Source organism: Silene latifolia, chromosome 5, assembly GCF_048544455.1.
Source record: "Silene latifolia isolate original U9 population chromosome 5, ASM4854445v1, whole genome shotgun sequence".
Lineage (NCBI taxonomy): Eukaryota > Viridiplantae > Streptophyta > Magnoliopsida > Caryophyllales > Caryophyllaceae > Silene > Silene latifolia.
The window spans coordinates 11,709,282-11,725,215 of record NC_133530.1 but is presented as its reverse complement, the minus strand read 5'-3'; the positions used below and the strand labels follow the sequence as shown (position 1 = coordinate 11,725,215).

At 33.1% G+C, this 15,934-nt stretch overlaps 1 protein-coding gene across 2 annotated transcripts; it reads left to right on the top strand.

Annotated features, from left to right (window-relative positions):
* Positions 1 to 9,962: 9,962 nt before the first annotated feature.
* On the top strand, positions 9,963 to 13,850 carry LOC141656713 (uncharacterized). Of its 2 annotated transcripts, none has more exons than XM_074463716.1 (4): positions 9,963 to 10,248; positions 12,110 to 12,592; positions 13,112 to 13,258; positions 13,455 to 13,850. In XM_074463716.1, exons 1-4 carry the CDS (start codon positions 10,144 to 10,146, stop codon positions 13,545 to 13,547), a joined length of 828 nt encoding a protein of 275 aa, XP_074319817.1. In that variant the 5' UTR covers positions 9,963 to 10,143; the 3' UTR covers positions 13,548 to 13,850. The 2 variants fall into 2 exon arrangements, with proteins under 2 accessions (XP_074319817.1, XP_074319818.1); XM_074463717.1 differs by having other exon boundaries at positions 10,022 to 11,791; positions 11,844 to 12,592.
* The last annotated feature ends 2,084 nt before the right edge of the window (positions 13,851 to 15,934 follow it).

Genomic DNA, 15,934 nt, shown 5'->3' with positions numbered 1-15,934 from the left:
TACCAAGCCGAGCCCTCAGTTTGTTCATTGTTTCAGGAGAGGCCGAAAGGAAGAGTCAAGCAAAGTCATCATTCTACAAGCTTACGTGGTAACAAATCCTGCTCCGTAATCACACCCGGAACAATGTTTAAGTGAGTGAATTCAGAAATTTTATTGTATAGCTCGACTTCTTTAAAACAAAACTCGAAAACTTTATTATATAGCTCGGATTCTAGAGCATACAACTGATTGTAGGATCTATTAACTGGGCTCCCAAATTGGGTGTCATCCGGTGACACCCTTTCATTTTCCTTTTTAATTTCTATTTCTATTATGTCATTAGAAAACATTCACAGCCGCAATCTATAAGAAATACTCCGTACAAACTATCTTTTCTTAGTAAATTGTTTATCGTTAGTTAAAATATATACCACAAAAATATAAAAATAAATATATAAATGAGGCGAAACAATAAGTCAACCGCTTATAACTTGAACACAAATTTTCATTATAGAAGGTGCATATCCATCTATAGCTATAGACGGGCTAAATATTCACCAACTTTAAGCAAAACGGGCTAAATATTACCAGTGCCATTTCTTAAGCTACAACAGGTAGTTTATCTCATGGAAATGGTACTAGTGACATTTGACCGTTTTACTTAAAATGGATGGATATTTGACATGTCTATAACTATAGACGAATATTCTCCGTCTATAATGAAACCGCTTTGTAACTTGAAAATGAGACCTTTAGCCTTTAGGTTAGTGGATAAATGCATCTATCGACATAATAAAAAGCGATGAACCCGGTTGACATTCTCGAGCTGCCAATCTTCTTTCCCGTTGCTTGTATTATTCTTTTTTTCTTCTCAAACCCTTCTTATTAAGAGATGTTCCCTTTCTTTTTTAATGTGTTATGTTAATATTTTAAAAGTTATCTCCTTGTATTCTAGATAACGTTAATTTTCTTGAGCAACTGAATGAAGTAAACGATTCGAATGACCGAAACATTCTTAGAAATAATGTAGTCTTATTAGAAAGAAAATTATCACATCAGTATGCAATTAAGCTCTTGGGGTATAGATATCAGGTTTGAATTCCCCTACTTTTCAGTCGTGATACTCGATCTTAGCCACTCTTAGAGCAATAGCAATAGTAATTCTTAGTTTTGGGGTGATCACTAAAAACCCAAAATAAAAAGGTTCTTTTATTGCAAATAAAAGGTTGTTCTTAATTTTAAGAATTAAGTTCCAAAATAAGAACTTGGTTGTTCATACATGAGAATTTGAGAACCAATAAACATACTTTGAAAAATGTGGAAAACCAATTACTTATTTTATATTTTTTATTTAATAACTTTATACATGTCATTTATTGTAGGCAAAAGTGTTTAAACATTAGAACTAATAAAATATGATACTCCCTCCATTTTTTAATATATGACGTTTTACTTTTTCGAGGCGAGCCTTTGACTTTAATATTTACAAAAATATATTTGGTAAAAAATTATAAAAATTATACTATTAAATTCCTTATGAAAAAATCTTTCATATGAGTATACATATCACTATATTTAAACATATAACTTGAAAGATATTGAAGAGAGAAGTGTGTGTCTCGAAATGTGAGAAAGTCATATATAGAAAAATAGAGGGGGTATGACATAAGAAAAACCTAATATAAAATTCTTCTATTGCTATTGCTCTTAGTGTAATAGTCCATAAATTTTGATCACTCATTATTACAATTTACGAGCTATTCATACTTGTTTTATCTAAGAAAGTCATTGTTACAATTTTCAAAGTTACAAGCCTACAACTTTTGTAATTAAAACAACACTATTTCATTTAAAAAAGACAAAAAGCAAAGAGAAACCCATTTAAAATGCAAAAGAGAAAACGCCTTTACTAAAATGTAAACTAAAATGTCCCACTCATTCATGTCGATTGTAAGGATAAATTCACAGATTAACTGAATTTAGCCTTTACTCTTATTCCTCTCATACAAATAAAGAATTTTACTACATAATCATCCCACTAATTTGAATAGTACTCCAGATTACTCCCTCCGTCTCAATCAATAATTTACATTTACTTTATTTATCCTCACAGAATAAAGTAAATATAAATTATTAATTAGGACATAAGGAGTAAACTCTAACGCCTATAAGCAATGACAACTAATTTTTTATAAGACAAAAGTAGACTTTTTTTAAGTCCCGAATACAATTTTTTTATATATATTTGTCGATTTCAAACTCAAGCCATGAAATACATACATGCGGTAAATAACTGAAAATCTTAACTCAAGTCTGTATTCGAGTTGAGTAGAATTAGTAGGACGATAAAACTCTCTCTCATTGATTTTAACTTATCTATATTTCCAAGCGTAAACTTGAGACTTTTATTCCAGTTAGAATAACTCTCTACCAGTTGATCTAAGTGTTCAAGGATATTATCACGTATTTTGTGAAAGAGACATAATTCATTTTATTTTTACTCGGAATGATTGCACAACTGTGAATGTGTTGGATTCAATATCCTGATTGCAAATTCCCTTGTTACATTGTTTTCAAGAACTAAAAATTCCAAGTTTCTTTATTCGATTAACCTTTACAATTCAGGTGAAATGACACGCTTGCCAAAAGTTACTATCTCGATCAACTTCACCGAATTTGGCTTTTATAAACACTTTTCATATTGGAACTGTCACACCATAACCATTTACTAGCTATGTAAACAATTGACCACGGATTCGATTATTTGAAGTAAGATATTATAGAGAATTTCGTGTTATATTTTTTTTTATTTCATCGGTGATGACAAGCTCAAATTTAAATTTCAAGCTGTCATCACTCATCTTTATCTAATATATCGAGTGTCATTATTATTTAAAAGGGTTATGCTCATTTATGGACATGATTTACTCATTTATGGACATAAATGACCATTATACCCTTGTCATTTTAAGGGACGATACGATTAAATCACTGCACTTGGTGTCAAATTCCAATAGCTATAATGAAGGGCAGCACCAAAAAAGGATCATAAATTGGCATGTCCACATCTAGCAGTAGTAAAGTGAACATTTTTTGTCCACAAAAGCAAATCCCTCACTTATCTGTCAGGAGATGATGAAGATACAATAGCGTCCATAATTGATTAATTTGAGGGATTTGATTAATCGTGCGAGGAAGAGAATTAGAGAGTTTTTTTTTTTTTTAGAAGGGCAAGGTATGGAAAAACAATGGCAAAAAATTCATGAAAAAGTAATTTGTGTCCATGAATAAGCAACTATGATCTAAAATATTGAGTGTTAAAAAGTTCAAGGATACAAATTTTCATAATATTTTGGAAAAAGAAAAAAATTATATTGCTCATCCAGAAATCTACAATTGAGCCAAAAAGTTGAGCTTTTTTTTTGTCAATTAATGAACCTCATTATAAAGTTTTTACTCTAAACTACAGATCTAGTTCAATAGGAGTACTGTAACTTTTAGTCCTTATCTTCTTATGGCCAGTAATCGAATCTATTAATAGTTAAATGATAAATGTAACTCGACCCATCCCTTAAATGATAAGTAGGGTTTAAATTTCGATTAGTGCTGGACATAGGGATAGGAGGGACACTAGTCCACCACGGATTTCGATGAATAACGACAAATATTAGAGCATCTCTAATGGTTATCCAAAAGGACTTGCTTGCAAATAAAAAAAATTTCAAACTACTTTATAGCTTGAAAATTTTATGTGGCCAACTAGCTTACCATTGTGGATGCTCTTACCTTTATATAAGTGGATATTAATATTTTATACACTTTTTTTTCTTCTAGTTCATCTATTTAATGTTAAATTCAACAACGGGTCTGGGCCACACCCAAATGGAGGAGAAATAGTCCACAACGCTGGCCCAAGAGGGTTCCACTCTAAAACCAATTGGCAATAGAGGAGAGGCCCTGCGATAAAAGCGGTAATTTTCTCCTTTTATCAATATGGAAACCCTGAAATGAAAAACTTTGAATTTCTTCACATTTAATGTGTTGTACTCTGTATTATTTAAGGCTTATATACTCGTCTTAAAAATGAATAGGGGAGGACGATAAAATAGCACGAGGGATATATAGCAAAATAGGCCCATACTTTGTCTTAATACGCGCAAAACTCTAAAGTGGCTACCTGAGTAATATGAGTTGTCAAAAAGTTCCTAGTTTAGGATAAAATGTTAACTCAAAAGAAGCATATTCCAATAAAATGTTATTTTCATGTTCATTATCATTATCATCTCCAAAATGTAGGACTATATTTAAGTGCGCATTGTTGGTCTTAGAAATAGTCCGATGGTGTAGGCAGGACTTCAACAATTTCTTTAAATTACAAATGGTAATTCTTCTGGCATTGTAGAGATGGCCATACGTAAAATGGCTTTGCAAGAATTGAAACAATAACGGTAATCGCTTAAATTGCCCCACTATGCAAAACAACCAATAGGAAAATTAGTTCCATAAATTAGATTTGATTTATTTTTAATTTTTGATTTATTGGAATTTGTGATTCATGTCAAGCAAGTGTAAAAGGTAGCTAAACAATTGAAGAGTTTAGTAGCTTAAAATGGTTGTAGGTTAGGATATGACGTGGATTTGTCAAGCTAGAAGATATCCGCTTACCATTGGACTTGCTCTTAGTGGTGTGTCTCATCTTTTCTCTAATCTAGTCATCGGACATTCGGACACCTTAGATAAGGGTTAAACACGAAGAAATTAGAGAATAACATTAAGTCGTTTTCTTAGGCTTGATTACTGAGCATGGAATTGTAGTAGTGTTAGATGAGTATGAAGAAATTCTAGACCAAATGTTGCTAAATTACGAGTTATTCTATTAAAAATAGGACAAAATTAAGAGACCGATGATAAAAGTGATTAGTCAATTGTAACATTTCAAGTATATCAAAGGCTGAAACTTCTCTATTCTAGAATTTTCTGCAAAAAATTTCGCGATCAAGTAGTTCTGAAAAAGTTGTTGAAGAGTCCATCACGACAACAATCTCCGCCCGTATAAAAAGTTCTTAATGTTAGTTGAGCACCGGGCTCCCCAATGGATTGACCTGCAATAATACCTATAGCTTCTCCTAATTCGACCAGATCGCCGTGAGTAGCTTAGTCGACTTCTTCAATCAAAACTTTTGGCCATTTGGTTGAGCAATTAACGATGAAATTTCACAATTTTTTTTTTTGGTCAATCGAAACGCGCACTTAGTCGCATTACAATAGAGGGGAGGGGGATTCGAACCCTAGACCTATTGTCCACAATACTTCCGTCTTAACCACTAGACTAAGACATCTTCGATATGAAATTTCACAATTTACGACTACGTGATTATATTAGGATATTGGGCCTATAATAGGCCCGGCTACCATTAGGGTTGGCCATATTAGGTTTAGAGTTTTATTAAGTTGAGAGGTATTATAAATACCTCACCATATTGATGTAACACAAAACACAAAAATCAATAATACAATTGCCTTATGAAATGTTCTCTTCCCTCTTAAAATCTGACATGGTATCAGAGCCTCTCTCTTGAGGACTCTAGAAATCGTTTCCGCATTCTACCGGTGGGTGGCCGGAAAATTACACACCCACCGGTAGGATACTCAATCAAAAACACAAATTAAATAAAAGAAAAAAAAAAGAAAAAAGAAATTGTCATCCCAAAATGTTCTACGACAGTGATAGCTTTTCTTGTTTTGCTATTGCCTATCATTGCTGATCCCAGGAATTGTTACAACAGATCCAAAACAAAGAAAAAAAAAATTCTTTCTTTTCCTTTGAAATTTGTTTAATCGTCACTTCGTTTAAGGTGATACTTGATTTATTTGGAGTCCGAAAAAATTAACGTTCTCCAGCTCTTGAAATTGACGGATAATTTTCTGTTTTATTGATATTTGTCAGGTTCGATTAGGGTTCCTGCAGATTAACTCATAATTTTCCTTATGCAATTCTCTTCCCCCTTATAAACTTATCATGGTATCAGAGCCTCACGCTCTTGAGACCTAAAATACAAAATTCCGCTGCCCTGCCGGTGGGTCGATAATGTAAAACACCCACCGGCGGGATTCCTTTCTTGACTATCTATCTAATAATTTATTTTTAGTTTACAAAAAAAAAAATTGATTCGTCCTATCTTTTGTTCTCTGAGATTAGTGATTTCACCATATTATCTCACCATACCAAAAAAAAAAAAAATTGACAAAATTTATCCTTTCTTTGACATTTGATTTAATGTCTTCAATTCCGTTCAAGGTGGTATTTAAATTGACTGTCGAGTTACGCAATTTTAATCACCATGATGGTGGTTCAGATCTATTTGGAGTTCGAAAAACTTAGCGTTCTCCAAACTTTAAAATTAACGGATAATTTTTCGCCTTACTGAAATTTGTTTAGGTTCGATTAGTGTTCCTAACAAATTATTTGATATTCGACAAGTCCGAAAAACTTAACGTTCTTGTTCGAAGAAATTTCTAGCTAGTTTTATGCTCGTTTATCTTACCTACCTTGCGAAGATGAAGACTATTATTGAAGATGAAAAAGATGAAGATTTGAATTTTTTTTTTCTTATTTTTGATTTTCTTTTGTGCAAACTCATGGAAATTTTACCAAATTACCATGAGTTTGAGGGGGGATGATAAGGAAACGGTATATTAGAATATACCGTATAGAATATTATAGTGATATTGTGTCTTGAAATATATTGGTTTACCATATTATAGAGATTCTAGGGTTTCTATTAGGATCATTAGAGTGCTATATATATGGTCTTCTTGTAATCGTTATGGACACAACTCAATAATACAACTATCGTTTATGAACATCTCTCCCTCGTGAAACTTATCAGATTATAATTTTTGTACTTTTACAGTGGCTACTATAGAAATGATTTAGATATTTTGCAATGAGTTAATATAGAGATAAAAATAAAGTTAAATAAATATATAGTGGTTATTTATTCTTTAATTCGATCATATAAATAAATTGTCATAATATCCTGAAAAACCCTAAACCAATTACTAATCTTAGCAACAAATAGTTTTTGGCCAAATAATAATAATAATAATAATAATAATAATAATAATAAATCTATCATCAAATATTGGGATTGTTTATTCAGTATGTAAGTCCTCTCAAGACGGCACTAATATCCATCTTAATCAAAATAAAAACAGAATATATATACTCTTAATTACATACTCTAGAACAATTTTTTTGTTGATGCTTAGGCATTCTCATATTATCTCACCTACAATCCTACTCTCATTTTAAATTTAAGACAATCCTACTCTCATTTTAAATTTAAGACACTTACAGAGTATAGCCGTTTATACGAGAATTTGTGTGTCCACCTAGGCCTAGAGTCTAGATCCTTGAAGGATGCGATTATTATCATTTTGGAAGCTTAAATACAAAATAAAATCTTCAATATTATTAAACAATTGGTCTCCCTTGTGACGGGTTACCATTTGTGACGGATATTTTGTGAGATAAAATGGTAACAAAATGGGTTAGTGGAGAAAGGGGACCACATGAATAGTGTTGCAGAGAGAGAAAAAAGTGGAGTATCATTGTGAGGTAAAGTGGTATCCGTCTTGACCATAATTGGATATGTCATTCAATTGATGAGAATTTGTGATTATTAAATGCATGCATCATGCAATTCTAGCAAAGATTGTTGATGCCATGTGCTAAGGTTGGTAAATGAGAGAGAGGTGACAATGAAGTACGTAGCATATGATTATAACCAATGCAACTTCTTATACTTCAAACAAATTGGACTGCAATACATTTTGTTTTTCCATAAACAACCAATGTCACTTTCCAATATCATTTGATTAATTATTTATACATCAAATATCTTATGGCTGCTTGTATTTTTTTAGTTAAATAAAGAACTGTATATTATTGGCAAAAATTGATGGCTATTGTTTGTGGTCTACAACTCTAGAAGCTATGCACATCTTGAGCAACATTTCATCTCTAATTTTCTCTTGTTTTTTAGACAATGTCGGTTCATTTTACTCACCTCACTTCAATTAATCGTAAATCGGATTTTCTAACTTGTGTTTTATTTAAGGAACACATTAGTAAAGATTATCAAGATTATTCATTAAAAAAGACAACAAAGAGTTTTATTTTTTAGTTTCTCATGAAATAATCTTGGGAATCTTCTTTATATGACTTCTTAATGTGTGCCCTGATGATACACATTACAAAAACCGATCATAAATTAATAAGTTTGGCGGCTATTTTAACGGTTATTCTTGTTTGTGGTGAAAAGGTTATGAGACGTAATATTTTCGTGACACATCATAACCATTTGTTGTACTGTCACTTTATTATTATTATTATTATTTAAACTGATTGTGAGACGTCATAAGCTTGTGACACATGCACACATCATAATCGTCTTAAATAATAATATAAGTAGAAGTATAAGATATCACAATTCACAAGTACATTTTCATCATAAATAAGTTTTAAAGGCATAGTTCGTAGTTCTCTCAGAATATTAAAGGCATATATGATGCAGATTTTTTTATTATGAATAACTGTTTTTAATATAAATGATTTATAATTCATTATTGTATATTGAAACATTTTAATAAATTTATTTTACAGAAGATTGACTTTTAAATTTTAACAAAGTTAATTTGATTGGAGTATATGAAGGATTCTTTTAAATAAGATCTCTACTTTGTAAGATGAGGGAGAAAGTTTTAATCTCCGGTAAAACATGTTCGTTGTATAAAAAATGACTTTTTTAGAAGCAATTGAGTAATTGTAAAATTAATCACTGATTTAAGATTGCTCAAAAAGTAACATAGAAGCAAGAAATAAATCAAATAATTGTAAAAAATTAAAGTTCATGTTATTACTTAGATTTATTTTTAGGTGAATCACAAGACTCATATTATGTCATATTTAATAATGTTCAAAGAGATACAATCTTCTATGTTCCATGATTATCGCATCCTCTAAAATATGCATTTGTTATTAATAATTAATCAATATCCAATGAAATATTTTGAAGATAGTTTTTTCCATTATGCAAATATGTGTGGGCCTCCATCAACAAAATAATGGTAGGATAATGTTTGGCGGGAAAAAAATGAATGTGAGATTGCCAAGTGTCTAACGGTTCTTCTATTATACTTATATATATATATATATATATATATAGATAGATAGATAGATTATATTTTGAAAATTATTAAAAGCTAAATAAATTAATCTAGATTTTCAAAAAATATAATATTACATAATTATTGCGATTAACCTATTTCACGCGAAGACTCTTAACCAAGAAACCAAAGTGGCTTGAGTGTAGTGGAGCGCAGGAGTGCCTTAAAGCGTTGCAATGACAACGAATTGAGAGGTCCCAGGTTCGACTCCCTACACAGAGTCTTTGATTCATCTGTCATCCTAAAGGATGTCTTACATGCACACGCGTGGTTTTGCGGGTATTACGTGTGCGCCCGGGGATTCAACCCTCGTCCAAAAAAAAAAAAAAAAAAAAAAAAAAAAAAAAAAAAAAAAAAGAAATTGTGATAAAATAATAAAATAAGGAAATAAGGGAGCATTACAATTTACAAGGGGGCATGTTTGACAGTGCACCATTTTGAGTCTATTGTCCTTTATGCCTTTGTCGTTTTACTGTACTGTTCATCACTAAGACACCAAAATATTAAACCTTTCAACAATATTTTAATGTATTTCCAATTTTCCACTCACATTTTGTAATTTTCCTATAAAATTCCAACCTGTCCGTTTTTCTTAAAACTATTGCTTTTGGTCTAAAATAAAACGGGTAATATGTCATCATTTTATAATAAAATATTCTTGTTTTTTGATAACATTTTACATTTTTTTAAAAATGACAATATTTTATTCATATGACAAATAAGACCAAAAGTATCCTATGAAACAAGAATTTGTGAATTCCACCCTACTTTCCCTTCTATAAATCTCTCCCCATCCCTACACACATCCCTAGACGAAGTAACCATCCCATTTCATTTCAGAATTCAGATTCTCTTTCTACTATTATTTAGCCACCATTTTGCTGCAAATTCTGTCACATTTTGTTGAATTTAGAATACTAAAACTAAAAAAAAATGTATGCAGAAACTGGTTTAATGTTCCCATATTTTCAGATTTTTTCTCATGAAATGCAGTCATTAGATGAACTTTGTTACTCTCAGAAACCCTCTGCTTCATTGGTAATCTCTCTTTTCTGTTCAAAGTTTTAATCTTTTTGTGCTTAATTTTGATACCCATGTTTTTATTTTTTGTTGGATGATCAAAGTTGTAATCTTTTTGAAGTTTGATAATGAAATGGTCATGTGGGTCATTTTAAGTATGCAAGGCGGCCTTACACAAGTATATTGTAAAACGGGTTCTTTGATAACTAGTTTTACTCTAATATAGGCATGATTTTCTTGTAATTTGTGTAAAACCGCCTTACACGAGACTAAATGATTATTACACAAGGATATTGTAAAATGGGTTCTTTGCTAACTAGTTTTAGATCAGTATAGGCATGATTTTCTTGTGATTTGTGTAAAACCGTCTTACACGAGACTAACTGATTATATTGCATTTAGCTTATGAAGTGTATATTGATGATTTAATCTATGTAAGGCTGGTGATGTGATGTTATGATGGCTGATTTTTGGTAAATCCCTTGATTTGATTCATAAACCTCAATAGTTTTTGTTAATTTTGGAAAAGTGGAGTCTTTTCGAGTTTATGGAGGATTGACCTTTGAAGTTTGTTGTAAGACAATGATTTTAACAATCACTTTATTCTCTTTTCCATTAAGAAGACTTTGTTTAGAGCTACTTTTACACTCCACTAATCCAAAAACAATAGTCAAATTTAGGTCACTCCATGAAGACTTCAAGTTGATTAGTGGCTGTGTTTTAGCCAAATTTGGTAAAAGTGAAGTTGAGCAAAGAGGGCTTTATATTTATTTAAGGAAATCGGGTTTGGTAAGGTGCAAAATCATCGATAGCGTCTTGTAGGCTTGTAATTGATAGCTTTTTTCTGTCTCAATCTAGTTGAATGAGGATGTTTGTAGTGGTGAGTTATCAAAGATGTTATTTTGTCGAATGTGGAAAGTTTTCGACAAAGAGGACCTACAGTGGAAAGCTTGTTGATGCTACTTTTATAATCGAGCAAGTAGGAAGAAAGATTCAGATGAAGTTTTGCTGACTTTTTGAGATTTTTATGGTCATCTTTGTTTTTTTGAATAATTGATCTTGCATTGATATAATCGGACTACTGATGTGGATATCTATGAGCATATGGTCTAGATCATGTTAGGAAACCTTCATTATCTAAAGATCATTATCCTTTGATGGTTTAATGGTCACGCGTTCATAGCCCGTACAGTGTTGGTAACTTGATAATTTCATGTCAAATTAGGACTCACATTTTTTTGACGAAAAGAGGCCAAGAGGGCAACTGGATTCCTACAGTTGTCACAGTTAAGTCATGAGTATTGAGTAGCTCCGTTCGATGGCTTCAGCTAAGTTGTCTAGATTTAAGCGTTGTTTTCTGCACTTGGAACTGCAGTTCAGCTTCTATAGAGCTAAAAGTTTGGATTATGGTTCCATGATTAATGAGACTGTTAGGGATACTGCAAATTTGCAATTATAAGTATCTTTAGTAGATCATGCTGACCTATGTTGTGCCGTGTTTTGGAGATCAGCCAAAAATGAATATATTTGTCCCGTGAGTTTGTATGCCGTATACTCGTATGTGATGGCACAATGATTATTTATTACTATAAGAAAACCATTCTGACCACCAGAATTTGAGAATTTTTATTATCATCGTTCTAGATTTTGAGCTGTGATCCTTGTCGTTCGGATATGAGAGAGTCTCTTGAGAAAGCATCTTACGGTAAGATAGGGAAAAACCGCCTGAATAATGACTTTCATTCCCGTTAACTCTTTTCTTTTTATATAAAAAAAAGAATTGTTTAACAGTAATGTAGTGTAGGGCGGATTTAAGCAAGTTTTGTATTTGGATCTAATATGAAACCTGTTTCCTGCATAATCGTTGTCTGTATTTCAGGACAGCATCATTACAAACTCGGCCATCTCAGACTATGATTTGGGATGCGAAGGTGATCTATTTAAAGCGCCAGAGCTCATACTGGAAGAACCAATGGAGCAACTTGATCCCATAATGATAGCTGCTCTTGGAATGATATCTTGTGGGGATGATGTCATGCAGCCTTCAGGCCTTAAAATTAGTGACATGCAGTCCATGGAAGACGAGCAGCTTTTCTGTGACGCGTTTGATGGTTGCAGGAAAGAACTACTTGAGAAAACATCGATAGAAACAGCTGTGTCTGATATCCATGATATCAAATTTCCCCTGATGATGACAAATGAGGTCCAGATTGATGAAAATAAAAGTGATAGCTCAGAGTCTTTAAGCTCAATGGAATGGGCAAGTGGAGCCACTGTGAGGCCGAATTTCTTAGATTTTCCTGAAATGGATTATCCAGGTTCTTATGGGATGCGGAGGGCATTCAGTGAAGGAGACATAAAGGTTAGATGAAGTGTTCCAAGTTTTATTAATTTTTCTGATATGTGCTCACTATGTTACTCCAACTCTTCACTTTGCGCTGAACCTGTATTCGTCATGACAGTCAAGGATTTGGGTATGGACTGTATCTGGCACTTGACAATTCGACACCACTTCGACAGGCCAAAACGGGTGCATCATGACAAAGGCAGTAACATATTTCTTATATGAATCATTATGATCTTCAGTGATGCTGTGTGTTTTTGTGTCCCTGCACCCGTATTCTAACTTTTTGACAGTCAGTGACCGGAAATATTAAATCATGTTTAAGACTCTGATATATGTCATGGTGTACGACTTTCGTATGCCAGAATGAGTAACATAGCTCATTTGACAAGGTAACTAAGCATAGGACTGAGAATTTACTGGCTTTGGTGATGCAAAGACGCTGTAAACTTTCCACATGCTTCTAGCCATTGAACAAGATGGCAAGTCATTGATCCTGCGACTTTTATTTACTTTATTCATTTTTTTTTATGACAGGCTCTCGGGAATGGTAACAATATAAGTGTGCATTCTCCTCTCCAGCGGTCCCTGCTGATCGGCAACTGCACCTCTGAAGATCGCCTGCAGAAACTTGCTCGATACAGAGAGAAGAAATCAAGGAGAAACTTCGGCAGGAAAATTAACGTAATTTTAATTACTACACATTCATCATTGATTTTTACTTCTACTTTTGTTTTTAGGCGTCTCATTACCCATATATGCTACTCCGTGTATAAGTAAACAATAAACTTAATCATTTATTTATATGGTTAATTGATTGGTTTTACATGTACGACCGCCTCCATCTCGTCTTAACTCTTAACCTGTTTTTGTGGCGCAGTATGCTTGCAGGAAGGCTCTAGCTGACAGTCAGCCAAGGGTACGTGGAAGATTTGCGAAGACTGAGGAGACGGACAATTGCAAGAAACAATGAGTTAATCGATACTTAAATGTCGTTCACTAGGACATGGGTCCGACTTAGATTGAGTTCGAGAATGTATGGAATGATATCGTAGTGCAGTAGATATCACCCATGGTATCAGGCCCCTAAAAACGAAGCAAAAATAGTAGGTTGAATCTCTTATTCATTGTAATAAAGTGCTTTGTAGATTAAGCATAATCAGTCTCTTGGCTTAGTTTTGTATGTATATACTGGTTGGAATAATACTTGAGATGCTACTATCTTAACTATAAACATGTAAGCAGTGAAATGATAAATATATGTGGTTTTAGTTAAGCTGTGTTTCGAGTATTTCTCATTTACGGTTCTCTCACGAGAATGGAGGGTAAAACCGATCAGGTCTTAGCATGTTGCTCGAGATCCGGTGATCATGGATGATGAGTTGCAATCTCAAATTCCCATGCTTTCGATAAATGTACTGATCTCGTATTTCGTTTGAGAAGCGTAAATTTGTAAGACTTAGACCCTGTTCTATTCGGTCCGGTCGAAAGGAACTGAACTGAACTATTCTTTACGACAGAAATGAATTGAACTAAACTAAACCAAATAAAGCTAAGCTGAAGTATGAGTTATATCGAGCGGAGTTGAGCTTAACTGAGCTGAAGTAAGAGTTAGATTGAGCGAAGCTGAATTGAGTTGTGTTGAATTGAACCGAATTTGATTCTCCCATAAAGTGTATGGGGGTGCTAAAAGGCCAAAGCATATTATGGTGACAAATTGATAATTGACCCACAATTCATACATATAATTGGAGAATTGAGGCTGAGGCTAAGGCTAAGGTAGGGTTGTTTTCTTGAAATAATTGAAAAGATGGTATCTAATAATTGACATGAATAAGTTAATAGAGATGAGGAATTTGGAATCTTTAAAGTTTCAACTAGAAGTAATTTCAATTGGGATTTTTGCCATTTACATAAACAAACAAAAGCAAACAAAAAGACTATATACTATATCAACATGAGACAAATCACCTTTGTCAAAAAAAAAACATGAGACAAATCAAGTGGGACATTTTGGTGTCTATTTCAATAGCTTTCATACTGAAAACCTTTGCCAAAAAGTTTACCCCGATAAAACTTTAACGGAAAGAGTTTTGCTAAGAACCTTCTCTTTTCAATCTTCTCTCCAACTTTCTCCTGTAATACAAAGATTAACTAGATTATATTTTGGTCAACTATTTTCTACGAGAGGAGATGGTTAGAGAAGGTACAAAGGAGAAGGTAAGTAGCAATTCTTTACGAGGTAAGATAGTTGAGATTTTTATCATTAGACGGTACTACAACAGGAAGACCGAGTTAGTAGAGTAATGATGATAACAAGGAAAGGTTTTTGGTTGATGGTGAGTGATGAATGAAAGAAAGATGGACCATTGAATTGAAGTTGGTTTTGATTAATGGTCCATCATGTGTATGTGTAGGGTCTTGAAACTCGTTGAGTGTGGAGGACCAACTACTACAGGTGTTCTTTTGTGATAACTAAATTCACCAACAGTACTATGACATCTTTAATAATCATGAAAACATGTACGACTACTACAGAAGTTGTTAGTTGTTACCCCGAATATATGTATATGTATGTATATGCGTCGATGATCGGACATAAATACACTATTACACTTGCTTCGATATTTTATGTTAAGCTCAAGTCCATCTTCCGGACACACTTATGTCGGATACTTTTACTTGAATCTAAGTAGCGTTGTACAGAATAAGCTAAGAAGCCGAAGCAGAGCTGAAGAAAGGTGGCTCGAACTGATGCTCAATTACTCCTAATCTCTATAACTCTATTACACCTAAAATTAGAGTAAACAACAAACAAAGGACCTAAAGTATCCTAAAACATAGCGATGAGGACCCAAAGTATCAAACACTAGCCTTAAGGACCTGAAACAACCTTCCGTTAACTTGCCGTTACTCCATTAGTCAAGGCTGTGGCCTGTGAGAGTGTGAGCCACCACAATTAAGAAGACACACTGAAAAAAAGCAATAATAAATCAAAACATAGGTACAGCAATTACAGTAGGTCTCCCTTGCGACGGGTCGAATATTGCGACGGGTAATATGTGAGTGGAAATGGGTAGAGGGGACAAGGTGGGTACCCACCCCATGTGCTTTGTCTCTCACCCTTATGGTTTTTTTGTGAGACGATATGGTATCCGTCGCAAGTTTGCGACGGATACCCTCCGTCATAAGGGAGATTTTGTGCAGCAATTAAGTGAAAACAAGATCAAAGAATATGTTTAAGTGATTATAGGATAAACGAAATAGATGGGCTAATTTCAGCTAGTTTCATTGAAAAAATCTAATTTTTATTTGAGGCATCTTAAAACAAATTCTATCAATAAAACTTGTAAATTGTTT

What these genes read in the sequence shown, in the direction of transcription:
- LOC141656713 (XM_074463716.1), top strand. Translation starts at nt 10,144, where the DNA reads ATGTATGCAGAAACTGGTTTAATGTTCCCATATTTTCAGATTTTTTCT. An exon ending in AGAAACCCTCTGCTTCATTG is followed by an intron (nt 10,249 to 12,109) that starts GTAATCTCTCTT and finishes TCTGTATTTCAG; the next exon opens with GACAGCATCATTACAAACTC. An exon ending in TCAGTGAAGGAGACATAAAG is followed by an intron (nt 12,593 to 13,111) that starts GTTAGATGAAGT and finishes TTTTTATGACAG; the next exon opens with GCTCTCGGGAATGGTAACAA.